Raw genomic sequence first — 20,664 nt, 5'->3', positions numbered from 1 at the left:
TTTAAAATACTCTAAATATATTTATGCTTATCCTTTTGAACACCTAAATCTTGCAGTATAGACTCTCAGGTTTGGTTTAGTTTCCTATGGTGTATACGGACATGCACTCTGCACCTCCTCTGGGGGTAGGCACAGACATTGCTTGGCTTGGCACAACAGCCATTCCACAGCTGACCATAAAATAACAAGGATTAAAGGCTGATGTGGTGTGCATTTCCTTGGGAGAAACTGTACAACAGGCATCATGCAATCAACAATCAGTATCAAAATATCAGAAGTCTTCTCTCAGGGTGCTTTCAGGAAATTAGTCCAGTAATGCCTGGTATCTTAAGACTAAATCTGTACTAGTAACATTTCAGTATCACAAACACATATTCGGAAAAACATGAATATTAAACGCTACATTCTAATCAATAAAAGAAATATATTAACACATTATTTCTCAAGAAAAGGTACTAGAAAAAAACTTCGTAAAATTAACATTACATGAAAAATCTCGAATTTAAAGCAATACTTTAAATACTGTTAGCAAATTGGCATGTACATTTTGAAAGACAAAAACAAACAATAGCAAATTAAAACTTTCCAGTTCCAAAGATGCATCTCTAGAGCACAAAAAAATAAATACTTGCACCTTTTCCTCTTGACAAGGATCTAAAGAGATCACAGTTTGCTAGTTTTGAACTTTATATTACTGCAAAAATTACAATAATTCTGTTTAGAACTTTAAAGGATATTTTCAAACGTTTCACGTATTGTTTCCAAGCAGGAGAGCAATTTGTTCTGTGATATCCTTTTCCTGTAATTTCCATCCAGAAACTTTGGCAAAACCCCATAAAAATCAATATTTAAATACATGTCCCTTTTGGGTTTTTTGCTTTTATTAGCAGAACACAAGGTAAATTATTTTCATATCAAAACCAAGAAACAGAAAGATAATACGGGTCATGTATGCAGAACAGGTTAGAAAAAAAACTATAAATCCTTTAAATACCAATCAGCATTTTATTAATTCCAAACATTTACCATCCCTCAGAAAGATTTTCATTGGATCTCTAGGTAACTTCAAAGAAAAATGCTAGTCAAGATGTACTCCATCTAGAAGTATGCAAGTAAGTTTGGTGCACAATCCCCTCTATAATCAGCTAGAGAGAGGAAGCTCTGCAACATGAGTTAAACCTACACAAGATGAGAACTGCCCTCAATTTGTCCATTTTCCCCTCCTACTTCCTAACTTAGATAGGTGCCTAAAGCTGAAGATGAGTCTTGGAAACAGGCCCTAGAGACATGTCAAAGATCTAATTGTTGTAAAGTTCTCTTTAATGCTATGTTGGGGATCAAAATGGATTTATTCTCATTTTATGAATACGGCTTGTCTTCGTCCTCCAGTACCGTCCAAATGAGTAGGAGAAAAATAATGATTTGCAGTTGAAAATATTAGAACACAGAAATTGAAAAAGTGGGATTTGTTCATGGATATATTGTATAGCAGCCACTGCAAACAATAAAGGTGCAAGAGTGTCAGGAGAGGCTCACAGAACAACTAAAGATGCCCCCCTTAATCCTGCTGGACACTGCAATTTTCTGCCCTAAATACACCTTTTTTGGTAAAATCTGTAGGTCCAGATATGCTTCGTATCTGTATGAAAATCTAAAAAGTCTCTAATTCTTGCAGTAATAAAAATATCCTTAAGATGCATCTTTATTGTTTATGAACTACACGTGTATGTCCAGCATCAGCCTGAGATCAGTCTCCCTCTCCTGTGAATGTAGAAGAGTTTGGATCAGAGCTCCGCAAAACTCAGCGAACCACAAAATTTCCCTTCAAACCATACCCAAAAGTACTATGGCACAGCAAGATTTAAGAGACAAAAAAACCCCAAAAAACCCACAAAAAAACCCACAAAACCCAAACCAAAACAAAAAAAAAAAACCTAAAATGCACTGGAAGCCTGCTAAAAGACTATGAGAAAACAAAAAAGATGTTTCATGAAAAGAAAAAAAGTAAAAATACTTTTTCACTTTTTATTCTATTAATAGATAAACAGAACACAGATTATCTCACCTTTTATCCATATTTATATTTTAACCCAGTCTGTGCAAGTCCAGCAGGCCTCTGCCAGAAGTGCCTGAGTTAACCCAGAAGGTTATCTTCTCATCCCCAACCCCCTCCTGCAATCCATGTTCTACTTTTGCTCACACTAAATAAAGCAAACTGATATTTATAGCATTTCTTAGGAAGCTGGATGTTTTCATGTACTCACCAGGTCATCCAAAATACCTCAGAAATCAAGTTTCATGACATTTACCAAAACAAGGCTTTGAATCACTAACTTTGAGATGTTTATATAAGGATACTAAAAAACATATAAACATGGAAAAAAATCCTCATCTGTTTTTTTCTTCTGATTTATTACATAATAATTCAACAGTAGTGGACTTTTAATGCCCTCCTGTAATTCTACAGCAAACAGAAAAGGTTCCAAAATAATCTTTACAAGAAAGGAGAAGATTATTTCCTATTAAATCCATATAACAGCAACTCCGACTGTTATGCTTGTTGCTTCTACTGTAGAAGGAAAGTAGAATTATAAGGGGAAAATATCTTTCAAGCAGTTGCTTCAGCACAGAAGGCAGTTTAGGTGATTAAACAAGAGACTAACATGGCACTGGTACCACACATTTTTAAAAGAAAATAAAGGCATTTTGAAATATCATGTCGAAAATACTGAATAAATTACAGGATATGTGTTTCACAGAGAAAGAAGAGCAAATAGCTGTAATTTGGGAGGCTAGAATTTCCTTCATGAGATAGCATAAAGGGCTCTGTGAACAAAAGAACCTTTCTCAAAGGTTTTCAGTGTCTTTACACAAGTTTCAGTACTCTACTTTAGCAGCAGTATACAACATTGAATATGCATTTCTTAGGTGTCTTTTTCATAAACCATTTTTAATCAGCGCATAATATATAATGGCATTAAGAGATCAAGAGTTTTCTGTTGTGAACTATGCAAATCCTGAGTTATGAAAAACATCATGTCCTGCTTTATGAAATCACAGCGGTAACTTCAGATTGTCTGAAATGACTGTTTCAGAAAATAACACTTTAGCATTTATCTCTAGAGAAGGCAGCCTTCATCCTCAGCTCATGATCAATCAATCATCAGAAACATTCAGCTTCCCTTAATAGCTGGTTTCAGCTCATAGGTGGAGCTTTGCTTTCTAAGGCTCACAGCAGATGAATTAACATGTGCATATTATAAACTGGTAGTCTATGGTCTAAGGATTAACTGCTATAGCAACCAGTACTGTAGTCTGCCAACACATATCCACCCAAATTGCTGATTTTCTAAGTTTATATCGATAGGAATTCTGTGTAGGTGTTCATTTATTGTACAGAGATTGCAAGTTTTATAAGTGGATGTCTTCAAGCACAAAAATGCACAGCCATTGCATCACCCTTACAAAAAAAATTCCTTGCATATTATCCAAAATGAAACTGCTACTAAAAAACCAATTTCACTGTGTTTTACAAATATTTATTTTACACATTGTAGGATCTCTCCTGCTTCTTCATTTCATTGTATCCAATTATTCTAGAAGAGTATTCTGGACAGCACCACAAATTATTCAAACTAAGTTGGCATAAAACCATGGTATAATCAAACATTTCTACCCACAGACTTAATTCCATGCAAACTGCAGTTTAAAAAGCAATTAGAAGTATTAAAGAAAAATGTACTTTTATTACAAAATACTAAGAATGGTCTCTGAGGACTGATCAAGTGACCTCTCTGCTGTCTCTTCTCCCTGAAGGGAACTACAGTTGGCCAGACTGTGCATATCCAGAGGTGTTTTCACCCAGACCTCTCTATACTTGGTTTCTTTAGGATAGTAGCACACTGTGAAGAAGTCCTATTCACAACATATCAGATAACACAACATCAGATGACACCACTAATACTGCGTTTGTTGAGTAAGCAGTGAACACTCAGATCCAGTGGAGTTCAATATCACCTAAAAATTAATTCCTATGAGAACATTCCTCTCCCCTGACACACTCCTGCATCTAAGATTCTTAGGCAAATATGAGTGGAAGGGGAACAATCCTGTTTCAATTGTGGTTGCCTACATGTGTGAAGTAAATACACATATGTCAGATTCTGCTATCTGTGTGTACTAGAGCTATCCACAAATGAGTAATGAATCTTAATTTCCTCACTTCCAGTGGAGCAGAGTAGAAGCATTTTGAGAAAAAACAGAGGTCCAAGTTATAAGAAAAGTACCACAAGATGAGGATGGAAGAGAAGAAATAAAAAAGCACTGCACTAAAATATGCTTCCTCTGTCTGTAAATATAACTCTGTTGCTTGTAAACCTATCATCTGCATTTCAGTTGCTTTTTTTCCTAGTATATTCTTCTATTTTTTCCTGTCTCCTGACATGACCTTTTTTCTTCCCTCTTCAGTCACTCTCTCCTTCTTTCTTCCTTCTGTCGTCCTTTGTATGTTCCTCTTCTGAATTTACCTTTCACTCTGACTCTTCTCTCACTTCATCTACTCTGGAGTAATTACTCCTGGTTTTTCCTATCATCACTTCAGTTCTATAACCTCACTTCTTTACTCCTGAGATTCAGCACCTTCTTTTTCTTGTCCTGTAGCAGATGCAATAATGTTTGAACAGTCCAACAGAATTTAGGGGAAACTCCAGTGACAAATATCAAGGCTACTTGGTGACATTTTCAACTAGTATGGAACACCTGACTCATCAGCAGACCATTATTGCAGAATTTGTTTAGAAAACAATGTAAGATAGAGATTATAGTGAGATACTGAGGAAAACCAATACACTAGAAAAGGAATTATTCAAATAAATCAAGAATTAATGCCTATGCTTCCATAGACCAAGATTCATACAGCTGTTACAGCAGTATTTCCTGCAACTGTAGAAGTGGGCAGGAAGACACTCACCTCAGGGAGAGGCATGATCACCTTGCAATTAAGTGCCATATTTTTTTTCTCTTTTAATGGATAACTATCAACCAGAGCACTGGCTTTCCAGAAGCAACACTAAGCAAACTCAGCTTTCCAGGCTGCTTATTAACCTGGCAAACTGAAAGATACCCTGGAAGCTGTGTGATGTACAGAACATATCTCAATTCTTCCATGAAGAAAATAGTTTTGAACTTTCCAATTCTGATAACTTTTAATCTCCTAGATTCAGCTAAGACCACCCGAAGTCATGCTGGTATGCAGTTACTTAAAAATGACCAAAGTCCACGTGAATGCTGTGGAGCATCTCTGTTCTCCATGCTTTCCCAATCAGCACCACTGGCTCAGTCCAGTGCAGCTACTGTGCAAGGGAAATGATTCAACTCAAAAATTGCCTGGAGTAGATATAGCAGCCAAATTTAGTTAAACCTGGAGCTGTTAGGAATGCATTGCCAACCAGGGTCACCTATTAGGGACAGTAAAAATTTTTAAGATCAGAGAACCCAATAACCTCGGGTAAGGCAGTTTATATGAACTCAGAAAATAAAAGACTACTTTGCTTTCATTCTATGCAACATTTGAATCCCAAGCATCAGTCAGACTTTCATGGCATAGAGGCAGACTTACATTTAGTCTCTTTTCAGACACTGAATAAGGTGTTTACTCCAAAAGTATGAACATTATTTTGTATGTTTGATGTACTTGTGATTAAGAAAAAGGCTGAAGTGATTTTGAGCCATTAAATAGGAAATGTAATTTACTCTCCCAATTACTTTCTGCTTTAGATGACAACAGAGACAGAAAGACTACCTTCCCTGGGACTCCACACAGGACCTTTCCAAGGGCTGTCCCAAATCTTTCTGAAGGGCAGCAATTCACATATTGATACAGACAGCAACCAGCTCACAGTCACAGCCAGTCCAGACAGATGGACAAATCTGAGGGCTGATCAAGCGCCCTCTCTGCTGTCTCTTCTCCCTGAGCAGTTGACCGACTCTGTGCATACCCAGAGGTATTTTCACCCAGAACCCCTCTATACCTGATTTCTTTAGGAAAGCAGCACACTGTAAAGAAGTTCTACTCACAAGATTGATTACACCAAGGAAAAAAAAAAAAACAAAACTCAGAAACTAGTCTGTGCTAATTATTTTTGACAAATTTGACTTAGCACATTCATTGGTGTTTACAAATAGATGTTTTCCCCCAGTGATTAAACTAAACTTGAGCCTCTGTTTTAATTCTGCTATTAAAACACAAAGACGAAAGGAATCAAATGTTGTTGATGATTGCTCAACAGGATATTCCATCAGCCTTGGAATGGAGTAACTATTTTAGAAGAGAAAGTGGTTTGGAGCCCATTCAACTGCCAGTATTTCTGTGTCAGGTCAGGGAAAAATTCACCAAACACATCTGGGCTCTGTGTCAGTTCTCACCTCCAAAGAGGCTACAGGAAAGCTGCAGAGGGACTTTTTACAATGGCATGTAGTTATAGCACGAGGCTTTGGCCTCAAACTGAAAGGGGGTTGGCTTAGATTTGATATTAAGGAGACATTCTTTACTGTAACATACCATGTGGTAGTGAGTCACCAGAATGGTTTTCCTGACAAGCTGTGGATGTCTTGTCTCTGGAAAGTTTTCAAGGTCAGGCTGACTGGGGCTTATAGCACTGGTCCAGTGGAACATGGCCCTGCTCATGGCAGGGGGGTTGGAACTAGATGACCTTGAAATTCCCTTTCAGACAGAGCTATTCTCTGTGATTTAACTTGCAGGTTCACTCTAAAACATCACTTTATTACCAAAGACATAGATAGGAGACAATTAGCTTCCTCCAAGATCATACAACATTTATAGTTTCGACCAGAATTTCAGTGCTCTGAATTCGTTTGACCAGCATTCATGCAGACAGGTGTCTAACCTCAACCTTACAAGTCAAATTCTCTGAGGCTGTTATGGCTTAACTCAGGGACATAGAAGAAAATAAAGCAAGAAGACTGCCAACGCAAGGCTCTTAATAGGTTATAGATGAAAGGAGGAATGCTTCTTCGAATCCCCTAAATTAACAGCCCTCTTCTATCCACAGACTGTTCTTGGCCAATATCCGTAAGTAATGGAATTATGAAAAACAAGCTGCAGTTTCCAGAGTTTTGCAATTACCAGGGGATCATACAGCTTGAAGAACCATAGATGGCTGCAAGCCGCAGAAAATTCAAAGTCAAAGGGTTGTAGTCAAAGGTCACTTTAAAAAGCAACTTTCCAATTTGAGATATAATGAAGAAAATTTGAGAAGTCTGGTATTTCAAGGGAAATGAGATAAATGACATACATATATATGAGAAACAAGTCATTAAAATGAGTGTCTCATCCACCTCCCATTACTGTAAGTTTTAAAACATGAATTCATAACTTGTGAACACATGTGAAACAAGTTTATTCTAAAACTGAAAGAAGGTAGTTACACCTGCACACAAGTCAAATATTTGGTATTATTGAAGACCACAAAATTAGCTTTTCCTGTTCTCCTCTATTTTTACCAGAAGAGAAAATGTGATCTTCCTGCCATGAGCTCTTAAAAAGAGCCATGAAAAGCAGATTTCAGTTGTTTTCACACTGTTAGATCTCCAGGGTCTTACTTAGGAGATGAAACTCCTTAAGTAATCAGTATATTGTCCAGAAGACTCAACATTTCCCTTGTTAGCCCAATTATTTTCACAGCACTGGGTGATGGCATTGAAGCACTCCAGTCAATTGAATGAAGAATATACAGAAGAATACCAAAATATAGCAGGCTCTAAGAAACACTGTTCAAAACAATTTTTACACCATAAATAGATACACCAGCAACATACCTGAAGAAGAACATGAATAGAGCAGCTGTGATGCAGAACAAAAGGACCTACAAGAAGGAGAAAGAGTGTTATTGCATAACACACTACTACTGCATTTTCCAGATCATGAAGATTTTGTAACTTTTATAGTAAAAGCTACACTTTATTTATATGCTTGAGGGGCGAGAATGAAATTGTCTGAGTCTACCAAAAAGGATTGCCTAGCTTCTAGTGGACTTTGAATGATTCCTGTAGAAGTCTAAAAAATTGAAACACAAACCAGGGTAGTAGGACAACAAATGGCAACACTTAAAAGCATCTGTAATGAAAGAACAAGTAATAAAATAATTATAAACCACCAGAATTTAAACAATAAAACATTAAAACTGAAATTTCAACATCATATTTTACTAGTCTTTGCTTTTGTGATTTATTCAAATATCATATTGCTAGTTCCAGTTTAAAAGGCACAGTGTTTAAAACATCTGTATAGACAGCTGCTTGTGCTGAACTGCTTTCCAGCAAGTTTGAGAGTAGATAATTCTATTCCACATTAACAGTACCCATTCTAGCAGTTTACCTTAGTGCTAAGCTCACTTGGAACAATCCTTGCTCTGTATCATCAATGTGCTCATACAAGAGTCGTTGGGCAAACTTAGCAGCTCTCCAGCAATGAGAGGGGAATGTCCTACTTCCTCCTGCCATTCTCTCTGCTGGGGCTTAGCGCTGTTACCTCCTACTTATCACCCGCACAGGGACTCGAAATTGCTGAAGAAAATCTGCCTTAATTCACTATATCTTTGCCAGGTACAGCTCACAAGTGAGAAAAATATTGTTTTGTTCAAGATATACAGCCCCATAGTCACACCATCGTTTAGGAGGCAAAATCCTTACAGAAATATTGCAAATCTTTCAGAAAATATTTATACTTATTTTCAAGGGTTGAAGTTTTCATCATGACAGAATACAGACATCTTATGTGAGAAAAAAATGGGTGAGGTGGCAGAGGTGTAAATCAGGTTATAAACATATAGAACATGAGGTTGCTGCATGCTAAAACAGATCAGAAAGTGTGACAAAAATATGCATGGGAAATCTTTACAATTACTTTCAGAGAAAAAATCCTACAAAAAATTCCCTGTTCTAAGTCCTCTGGCACATGACTTAAAACTAGGTTACATGAGACATTATAACCTCTGCTGTGTAAACTACCCATTTTTTCCTTTATCTTCACAGTACTATCATTCTTTATTAATCTGCATCAAAAATATGAACATCTGAAATAATTTTATAGAAAATTATTAGGGTAAAGTATGTTTTATGAACATAATGAAATATTTCATTTCAAACTAGCAGCAAAAGCAGACAAGCAAACTTGTTTTTAAACATAAATTCTACTCAAAAAGATCCGCCCTATTCCTCTAAAGTTCAAAATGTATTTGATCAGCCAAACAATCATCAGTTCTCTGGAGGTTATTCTGGAGATGCAGGGAGAAGGCAATTTGACATCTGGGAATATTGGGCAATAAGTGAGAAGTGGCAAAGAACCAGTTTTCTGGACGACTGGGGGAGAGGGAGCGGGAGATGACAAAACAAAAAACAAAACCAAAAAAAGTATGCCTTTGCATACTAAAAATACTCACTTCACTAAACAATCTTTTTCTTGCCCTTTTTTCTTTTATTCCATTTTTACTGGTTTTTTTCCCCCCCCATAAGTTTAATAATCTAACAAGTATTTATATGTGTCATTAAGATGCCCTCTGAGCCCTTTCTACTCCAGGCTGAAGCACTTCAGCTTTCTTGGCTTAAGAAACCAGGCACTGGACACAACACTTGACTTGACTTGACTTGTCTCAGCAGCACTGAGCAGAAGGGAAAGACCACCTTGCTCAGCCTGCTGGCAGTGGCCTCCTATGCTGGAAGGGCCCTTTGCTGGCTCATGTTCAGCTTGGTGCCCACCAGGACCCCCTATTCTTTTTTGGAAAGTTGCTTTCCAATGCCCCCAGGATATACTGGTGCCTGGGGCTATTCCTCACCAGAGCCAGGACTCATCCCTTTGTTGAACCTCATGAGGGTCCCACCAGTCCATTTCTCCAGCCTGTGGAGATCCCTCTGGTTGGCAGCACAACCACCTAGGGCACCAATAGCTCCTATTGTATCACCTGCAATGCAGCAGAGAGTAAAGTAAAGTCTCTTGGCCACTCCTCCAGGCCATTAACAAAAATGTTGCTGACCCGAGTATGACCTGGTGGGGTCTGCCACCAGTGGCCAGCCTCTTGCTGGACTTTGTGCTGCTGACCACAGCCCTCCACGCCTGCCAGTTCAGTTCAGTCAGTTTTCAACCCACCTTATCATTTTGTCTATAACCTATATTCCATTTGGCAAAATCTGGAAACTAAAAATACTGGAAGGCCTTGCTTAATCAACCTCTATAATTTCCAGATGTTGTCCAGAATTTAAAAATGTTCCTTGAAAAAAATAAAATGTGGATGACTTTGGGCAGGTGGAGAACCAGGAACTGATACCAACTTTGTAAATGAGCATTTCAGGCAATATTAGACTGTCGATCAGACCACTTCTAGTATCCACAACCACACTGCAATATATATAATTTGACAGAGGCAGCTTATAACCAGCTAGATAACAAGATAAGAAACAACCAACACAATAACGTAGTAAATTAAAATTACTGGAATTTTCTTCTTTGACAGATAATTTAAGGGAAGGAACAGGTGCAATTTTTCCTAATTTTAATGCACCTATGTCGCAGTTGCTTATGCTAATTAAGTAACTGTGACAGGGCTGCTCAAAAACACTGCAGGAGAAAACTCTCATAGCTAGCAGTTCATTATCAAACTAAAAGGCATTTTAACTGAAGTCACTAAAGAGGTTTTGCCTCCCTCCTCAATAATGATATAAATGATGGAAAGTGATTGAATTGCCCAAAGTCAACACAATGAAATTCAATTAAAATAAATATTAAGTAGTTGGCAGGAGAAATCACATACATAAAAAAAGAAACAACTGTGTAGGCAAGACTACAAGAGCATGTACATATACAAGAGTATAAAAATTCCACAAGTCACAAGTAAATAGGCACATACAATGCAATGCTGTAGAAAGCACTGTAAAACACTAAAGATTCTTTCAGAACCAAAGGTAAGATGTTACACTAATATAACCTCATACTAGCAAAATCAGTGTTGGGAGCATCACTATTAAATAAAAGCAGAGACAAAACAGGGCAGTCCAGGAGATCATGATGGAAATAAAAGGCCTGTAAGGTACAACTGTTGGAAAACTGCTGAAACTATAAAAGAAGTAGCTGGTGATGAATATGACAACTATTTTCATATAATTATCATATACTGATAAATCTGTCCCATCAAGTACACGAGAAGAATGGCAGAGTTAAATCTACTGCAAATAAAGCATTGGTTAGATAATAGAAAGAGCACTCTCCAGGGCAGTGGTACACCAGAACAGGTTGTCTGTGAGATTGTGGAATCTCCTTTATCAGAGATGCTTAAGGTCAATAGAGGTAAACATATCCAAGAAATGCAGTGGGCATGTTTGGCAGGGTCTCTCCAATATTTACTCAACTGAAGGACAGCAAACCAGACCGAGACTCTTCTACATTAAATTCACAGCCCCACATGGAATGTCCAGAGACTGCCTCACCATAGTACAAAAAAGGCAGAAACAGAAGAAAAATTATCATTGTGCTCCAAATCTAAGTTACTTTCAAAATAAGCCTTTTTTAAACTTTTTCCCCATTCTAGAATTGTTGTAATATCCTCAGTACAATAGGCAATACCTATTTTAGTTTTAAAATAACTATATTAAAAAAAGAAAAAAGGAAAAATACTGAGACCTGCAGAAATATACTTCTAAATATTAAATGAATTTAAGGCTTCTATTCCAGTGAGCAGAAAGTCTCACTTGGGATTTTTCTTGCACAGTCCATTACTTTTTGATTTACAATGGAAGACCAACACAATGTACTTGGCAACATACAGATCTTGAAACTTTCCGGCTGAACAAACACATACAAGCAGAAAACTTGCACGTTGCTAATGAGAATGATATGCCCTAAATATGTTAACATCTGTGAAGAGATACCCATAGGTTACAAGGAAAAATCCTTATGCTCCAGGACAGGTTAGCATACTTGGTATGTGAGTACTTTAATTTAATTGATTACATTATACTTTACAGTACTATGCAAAACCTTTATAAAAAAATAAAAAATAAAACTAAATTTGCTGACAAAACTGAAGAAGATTTTTTTCCAGATCTCTGCTGGCTGAAAAAGTCAGTATTTATTTTTTTCCAAGAAAGTTTAGCCCTCATATAATGATTAACAGGAAGTGACATCCGGCAGTACCCAGCACTGAGCACAAAACAAAAAGCACTGGGTGAAAGTGGTTACCACTTGCCCTGCTGACAGCAGTAGACCTAGCAACACCAGTAGAAGCAGCTCACAAATGACCTGCCCTCACAGCCAGATAAAAATCTTGGCCCAAAGAAAGGAAAAATAACACTGCTAAAACTATCAAAACTACTTGAGTCTTGTGTATTCAGGCTTTTCCCGCACATTACTCAATCCTGAGGTTATGGGCATTTTCTTTAAGCCTTTCCATTATAGTCAGATTTCCTGGGGTACAAAAGGTCTCTGATTGGAGGCTGCTGGTTCTCTCCTAGAGCCAGAATAAAGAGTAGGACTGAAGTCTGTGATAAAGGAACACAGACCTTGTAAATAAAAGGAAAGGCATGGAAGGTACTTGTAATCAATTTAATGAAGACAGGAGGAGGTAAACAGGCAGATCAGTGATATTAGCTGGTAGAAGCAGTGTGTTGGAGAGTGTTGTGGGTTGGCGAGGTTTAGAAATTTTTCCCATTATTATGTTAAGCTAGCCGGGATGGCTCTCCTATTAGCCATTAAGAGCTGGAGACAAAGGAATGACTGAAGCAACCTGATGGCTCCATTAGGGAAAGGTGGAGCCCTGCTTTTGTTTTCGGCAAGTAAGAGGACACTGGGGGTAGGAGAACTCTTACAGCTCGACAGCCGAACTCGAGGAGAGAGGTTCCTTTTCTCCTGTTGGGATCAGGCTTCTTGGATTTGGACTGCTAAAGCTTCCTGCTTCCTCTGAACAACTGGGAACTGGGACACCCCCAGTGAGCAGAGTTCTTTCCTCACCTTTTCTTCCACCTGGGGCTCCTGCAGCAGCCGCGACTGAGAGGCTGCCTGCCCCGCTCCATCGGAGAGCCATCAGTGACTAAAAAAAGGGACTGGGACTGAATTCCGTTCTGTTCTGTCACTGGTTTTTTTTTCTTTCATATAGCTGATGCTGTTTTGGTTTGTCTTATAAATATAACAGTAAAGAACTGTTATTCCCAACCTATATCTTTTTTTGTGCCTGAGAGTTCCTGAATTTCCTTTTCCTGGTAATACTGTCCCTTTAAACCTGGACAGAGAGCAATTCCAGAGCTTTGGAGCTACAGCTCAACACTGCACAGTGCTACTACCAACTAATAGAAGACCTAAGGCAGCTTCAACCACTGGCACATAACACCTGACTTCCAGGGCATTCATAAAGCCCGAAAACGAACACCTTCCTGAACAACCACTTTGCAATTGTATGCAAGACCTACAGCTACACTTGATAAAAACAAAGTTACCACTACTACTACTACTCCTCCTCCTAGATCCTGGAGGCTGTGTGCAACAGAAAACTGAACTGACAGCTAATGTCTGTCTGAGGGAGGGTTTAGTGGTAAAAAACATGGAAAACTAAAAACCCAGTTTAAATAAACCCTTCAGTAATTAGCACTTGAGCAAATTTCTTCATTTCTTCCAAAGTTACAAGATATATAACTGGGATATATACAGTAGTTTCACGAATACAAGCCGCACGGAGTATAAGCCACACTTCTGGTGCCTCGACAATGTTGCTGTCTTTGTCAATAGATAAGCCGCACCCCGAATATTAGCCGCACTTTCGTTCGTAGCGAGAATCCGTGCGCAGCTTTCACAAATTGGCCAATTAGTAACAGGATCGCGGCATAGCGGGGTTTACTGGCTCGGGGCGGGGCCAGGAAGGCTCGGCCCGCTCATGGTTGCCGACGGGGCTGGCCGGGTGGTGCTGCCGCCGCCGCCGGGCTCGCTGGCCCCCCTCTCCCGTCAGCACCGCCCCGCTGCCGCGTTTACTCGCCCTGCCGGCGGGCCGGCCGCCGCCGCCGCTGGCAGGCACGCCGGCCGCCCCGCGCCATGTTAGCTCGCCCAGCCGGCAGGGCTGCCGCCGCTGCCAGGCTCTGCCGGTGGGGCGGCCGCCGCCAGGCTCGCCAGCCGCCCCCTCCCGTCTGCACCACCGTCGCGTTTGCTCGTCCTGGCCGGCACTGCAGGCCCCCGCACCGCCGGGCTCCCCCACGCTGCTGACCCTGATTCTGCTGGGCTTCCCCCGCTGCCAGGCAGCCCCACCCGCCAGCCTTCCTGCTTCTGCCATGCTCCCCTGCACTGCTAGCCCCAGTTCTCCCGGGCTCCCCCGCCCTGCTGGCCCAGGCTCTGCCACCCCCCCTGCCCCGCCATGCTGGCTCAGGCTCTGCCGCCCGCCCCCCACACTGCTGGCCCCGCCTCTGCCAGGCTTTCCCACCTCAGCCAGGGCCAGCCGGGCTCCCGCTTGGCTTGGGGCTGCCACGGGCTCTCACTTCCGTGTTGGCAGCTTTTAGAATTTTGTTAATGTATTAGCCGCCCTCGAATATTAGCCGCACTTCCGGGTTTCCACCAAACTTTTGGTCAAATTGGTGCGGCTTGTATTCGTGAAATTACTGTAACTAGGAGCTTTGTACAGTTGGTTACAAATTTTTACTCTTAAAATGTATGATGCAGAAAACCCCAACTATTTGGCATATTTTTTTATTCCTTAAAATAAAGACATTCATCCACGGAAGAGTTTAATGCTGTCTCTGCTGCTAGAGGTTATAACCCTCTCTCATCTTCACACATACAGTTGAATAGCAGCATGGTAACTGTACTATTATTATACCAGGGATAATGGAAGATGCTCCATGGGACTTTTGACTACACAATCTGTTTTTCTAATTTACCCCTACTTCAGACATGAAGGATGATTTGTTGCACCCAAAAGCCATTCTGGTTTTTTTCCATACATATTAATTAGTCTAATACAAACCAAAGCACCACTAACAGCGAGCCCCCAAAGCTACACTTGCTTGTGGCTCCTAAATTTTATTTCAAGATCTGTTATTGCCCTTACTAAAGTGTTTTCTACAGCTCTTATCACTAAGATTAAGCAAACTCCCTTCTAAGAAAATCAAAACAAATTAAAATAATGGAACTAGTCATGCAGATTAATGTAATGGTCTTGTACTCCATGACCCAGAAAATACATATGTATGGAATATCTCTTTTCCACCTGCACATTATATAACAACCTAATTAATGAACTGTCTTTATGAAATACATTGGTTAATCATTTCCAATAACAAAATAGATAGTTTTAAAAGCATGCAATTTTCTGTAATTTTCTAGTAGTCAAAAGAGATGGAAAGGAGTCTTTCTGAGTAACTAGACAGAGATACCAGAAGTCATATCAAAAGACACCAAAGACACCAAAAAGAACTTACATAAAAGCAGGAGACACATCACCTACATTCAGCCTCTAAAAATCTGACCTCGTGATCACTCTTAAGAATTTAAATACAGTAGTTTCACGAATACAAGCCGCACGGATTATAAGCCGCACTTCCGGTGCCTCGACAATGTTGCTGTCTTTGTCAATAGATAAGCCGCACCCCGAATATTAGCCGCACTTTCGTTCGTCGCGAGAATCCGTGCGCAGCTTTCACAAATTGGCCAATTAGTAACAGGATCGCGGCATAGCGGGCTTTACTGGCTCGGGGCGGGGCCAGGAAGGTTCGGCCCGCTCATGGTTGCCGACGGGGCCGCGTGGCCCAGCTCAGCGCCACGGCTCGGCGGGGCTGGCCGGGTGGTGCTGCCGCCGCCGCCAGGCTCGCTGGCCCCCCTCTCCCGTCAGCACCGCCCCGCTGCCGCGTTCGCTCGCCCAGCCGGCGGGCTGCCGCCGCCGGGCTCGCCGGCCACCCCGCGCCGCGTTCGCTAGCCCTGCCAGCGGGCTGCCGCCGCCACCGCCGGGCTCGCCGCCCGCCCTGCGCCGCGTTTGCTAGCCCTGCCGGCAGGGCTGCCACCGCCGCCGCCGGGCTCGCCGGCCGCCCCCTCCCGTCTGCACCGGCGCCGCGTTTCCTCGCCCTGGCCGGCACTGCAGGCCCCCGCACCGCCGGGCTCCCCCACGCTGCTGGCCCCGATTCTGCTGGGCTTCCCCCGCTGCCAGGCAGCCCCACCCGCCGGCCTTCCTGCTTCTGCCATGCTCCCCTGCACTGCTAGCCCCAGTTCTCCCGGGCTCCCCCGCCCTGCTGGCCCGGGCTCTGCAGCCCCCCCTGCCCCGCCCTGCTGGCTCAGGCTCTGCCGCCCGCCCCCCACACTGCTGGCCCCGCCTCTGCCAGGCTTTCCCACCTCAGCCGGGGCCGGCCGGGCTCCAGCTTGGCTTGGGGCTGCCGCGGGCTCTCACTTCCGTGTTGGCAGCTTTTAGAATATTGTTCATGTATTAGCCGCCCCGGAATATTGGCCGCACTTCCGGGTTTCCACCAAAATTTTGGTCAAATTGGTGCGGCTTGTATTCGTGAAATTACTGTAGCTATTTTTTACCATTATTTAACACCTCAGGAAAGAAATTACCACAGTAAACAATTACCGGATGGAATTAGTCACCATTAGCTGAGACAGCAGCTCCTATGTGACAGTTACATTGTCACCTATATGGGACTAAAAGGGAACTTCAGCCCAAAACCTGGAGGTGCCAAGAGCATCAGCTTTACCTCTGAGATTACTGCCATGAACAGCACTTACACGGCCAAAACAAACACTTAACATGAGATTACATCAGCAGTGGGTTTGGCAAGGGGCTTTCCTGAGCACTGAATTAGTTCTCCTGACCTCCACAGACAGCTGGAGAACTATCTATTCACTGTCCTATCTATCTATCTATCTATCTATCTATCTATCTATCTATCTATCTATTCACTGTCCCAAATAAGTAAAAAAAAAGTAAAAATCACTTGGGGAGGTCACTCATCCCCCACTTCTTAGACTGATGTTCTTTTTGGGCAAGTACAGCTGATTCTCCACAGCACAACTGCACTCCACCAGTTAGTGAGTTAACACCAGGAGAGGCAGATGCATAAAGAATTCAATGCCCAAGTCCCACTACTTGCTATAAAACTAAAGCTGCCAGTATCTTAATGCTTTTGGCTTATTTAACAGAAGACAAGGAGGTGGCTGGAGTACCAGTCTGCAGAAATAAAACTATTCCATAATTTGGTAGGAAAAACTCAAATGACAGCTAGAACCTGAAGTCTTGTCAAACTCAAACGAGTAAAATGGCAACTTTTTCTATGGTGACCAAGATTAATTAATTAAATGTCATTAGACTGGTTTGTGTACATTTGATGCAGTTAGTGGTAAGATTCACCAGCCACTATTGATCAGTATCCAACTGGATGATTTTATGGTCTCCTGCGGCATCAGCATTCATAAAAATAGTATTACTAATGAATATGTCTAAAACAAATGCATTATAAATATTAAAACATGCATTTCTACACACATTAGGAAAGCTTCTGAATCTGTTATCTTTATTTAAATTTCAGTATTGAATAAAATATATACTTCACATTTGTCAAATGATTTATTAAGGTTGCAGAGAAAATATCGTGAAGACTGAAGGGAAAATACACTCCCAAATCCTGCAGCAGCTCCAGCCTTACTGCAACCCCCCAGTTCTTTGTGTCTGAGCCCCTTGCTCCTCTCTCCAAGGCCAGTGCCCAGTGCTCTATTACAGATGGCACCTTAGAGCACCAAACAGTGCTTTAGACAAGGCCAGGGTCTCTTCAACGACCATTTCAAAATTTAACCACAAGCTCGCTATTTCTCAATCCCCCAGGGAGAGAGAAGGAGTCAAGGGGGAATGCCAAGAGCTCTGATTTTCTTCAAGCACGTGCAGATCTGGAACAACCGAAACTCTGAGTCCAAGATCCAACAGCTGTAACACAACACATGACAACATTATCAAACATTACTGTACCTGCTGGGTTGGTACTGTCTAGTTACTGTGAAGTCATATAGAGTCTCTTCTCTTTCACACAGTAATCAGAAATTGTGATTTATTTTTTATTTTTTAATTCCCATTTAAACCTCTTTATAATATCTCTTATTTTTCTATTAGGAACACTCTGCAATTCCTAAGAATTGCAGCAAGCAGCAAAAACGACCATTCTCAGTGTTGCCACCGCTTATTAAAGAAGTCACACAGTTTCTGTACAGAAATGTCATTAATGAAGTTTTTAAAACAAATATATTTTATGTTGAAAATGAGTTATCTGATTTTGTATGAAAGCATAAGGACTTAGAGAAAATGGTAGTTGTCCTTCACAAAGCTCAAACTTCTAGTAGTCCCAAAGCCAACTGGAAATCCTGAAAAGGATCCGCATCTTTCCAGTAATATCAAGGGATGCAAGAACTCCTTTCTATAGTTCATCCTGTCAAATGAAAACCTTTGTAACACCTTATCTCCTTCTCTAAGTGAAATGTAGCATATCTGGGGAGAACTTCACAAGCTATCAAAAGTAATGGCAAAAACTCTTGTCATACCCATGGTCATTCACATAATGATTATTTTCCTAGCTGAAATTAGGTAACTTTTGAAGCAGCTTTTGAAGTAACATTGTTGCTGCTTTAAAATTGATAGGCTTCATGAAAATGCAGAAAACAATTTTCCAGGCACTTATTGGGCACAGGGCCAGTTCAGCTACACCTACAACACTCAGCTGTTAGAGGCTCTTGAGTTTTTGTCTGTCAGCAAGTCTGAAGCAATCTCTGGGCTGATAAGATCAAAAGAAACACTAGCATGTGTTATTAAACAAGAGATTATATAGATTCTTGTTAAAGCACTGTTGTTGGATCATGATTAAAAGATTACAATTGGCAAATGCAGACCATAACTGAGCCAAGACCAAGAGCACCTGCCAGTCCCAGAAGAACAGTAATGAATAAAAAAAAATTAAATCCTTCATTTTCTAGTTCACAAATTCCATACATATACATATATATTACATATTACATATATACCTATAACTAAGCATTTCAGCATTCTTCATTTCTTTTCTCAAAAAAAAACACCTGTCAGGTTTTTTCCCCCATTTTTCATATTCTACTAGTCACAGTAGATAGAGCTACAACATACAGTGACACAGGCACTGAATATTCTTTCTGGAAGCTTCTCAGGAGAGTCCGCTGCTTTCAAGAAAGCACAAGGCTTGAGAAAGAAGCACAAAAAAGTAGTTGCCAAATGAGACCATACTTTCATCACCAAAACAAACTGAAGTTTTGTATTATACCACTGGAGTGTACTGAGTTCAATTTTAAAATCTACCCTTCGAATCCATATTTTAAAATCTGAGAACTGGGTCACTATGATCCTCCTACAACCTGACATGTTCCTCATGATGGTTACGCATCTTGCTGTGCAGGCAACATGAATTGTATTACTCCTCCTCCACCAACTTTTTTTGGATGATTATTCCATTTGTCTTCTGCTGGCACAGAGATGCACAGAAAAACAAATCTTAGACACGACCCACCTGAAAGTAACTATTTTCTGCTGTCAAGGACTGAACAGGGGCATGGACAGACAGCTTAAGCCACACTCAGATCAAATCACAGCTGGATACTAACAACATAGTCAATTCAACCAGCACGATTTTCCATTATAATTTTGACAAATAAACGTGAATTAATTGTGAATTGCTCAAATTATATTGAAAAGGCAGAATTAGTGATATACTTGAAATACAACATCCCATATGAAAACTACAAAAGCACTAACATCTCTAAGTATTAAATCTGCATGTAAAATTTTAAAATTTAAATCTGGTCACTTATCCTAAAAGACCTTTACAAATGTAGTAAATACTAAAAACCCAATAAATTTTTTAGTAGTCTGTGCAGATGTCTTATATTAGGCTTCTGAACATAACTGCTTAGCTCATGTTACAAATATTATCAGAGATTTCTTCTCCACCATGAGAATTTCTGCTTATCTGTCTCTTCTTTACTTTCAGAGCTCACAATCACTAAAGAATTACAAGGTTTGATATTACCTTTGTACCCAAAAAGGAACTGCAAGTTATTTGTCTTTAAAAACGTACAGGTATTGAAATTCTGTTGCTGTGAAGCACAGGCATTAAAATAATATTATAAGCCAAACGCTTTACAAGGTAGCATCATGAATGCAACTCTACCCAGTAATGATTCATACTGGTGAAATTTCTAAAAAGTAGCAGAATGTGATGAGTTTCTGATAAGCATTAAAAGTTAGTAAAGGCACAGGGTCAAAGAGGTAGAAATAAGTTATCCATTTTGATAATTTGGACATAAAAAGCAGGGTTTTCCCACTATTGCAACCATTTATAAAATATTATATAAGTGTGTGTTTGATAATTGAAGTCAGGTGGACAAATTTTAAAATTACTAAAAATTTTGGCATGCATAGACTTATTGTAAATTGACTACAAGAGATAAATAGTTATCTTTGGGGCTCAAGAGCTTCCCACGCCACATGCCCACGCCCACAGCTGCCCCCTCTGTTCTGCCAGTTGAGAATGTGGGCAGGGCAAAGAAGAGGCTGAGGAAACCAATGCAGCAGCCAGGAGAAATACACACTAAAGAATGGGCTCAGGAACTGTGCATTTCTTTTC

The 20,664-nt window shown here is 40.5% G+C and overlaps 1 protein-coding gene across 1 annotated transcript in view; it reads right to left on the bottom strand.

Annotated features, from left to right (window-relative positions):
- The window catches only part of TMEM135 (transmembrane protein 135), a 171,375-nt gene that overhangs the window by 54,626 nt on the left and 96,085 nt on the right, over positions 1-20,664 (bottom strand). Inside the window, 1 exon segment of the mRNA XM_033052529.1 lies at positions 7,837-7,883. Coding sequence (XP_032908420.1) covers positions 7,837-7,883 — 47 coding nt within the window.

The sequence above is a fragment of the Catharus ustulatus genome, chromosome 2 (genome assembly GCF_009819885.2).
Source record: "Catharus ustulatus isolate bCatUst1 chromosome 2, bCatUst1.pri.v2, whole genome shotgun sequence".
Classification (NCBI taxonomy): domain Eukaryota; kingdom Metazoa; phylum Chordata; class Aves; order Passeriformes; family Turdidae; genus Catharus; species Catharus ustulatus.
The sequence above is the reverse complement of the archived record's forward strand: the minus strand, read 5'-3'. Positions and strand labels throughout refer to the sequence as shown.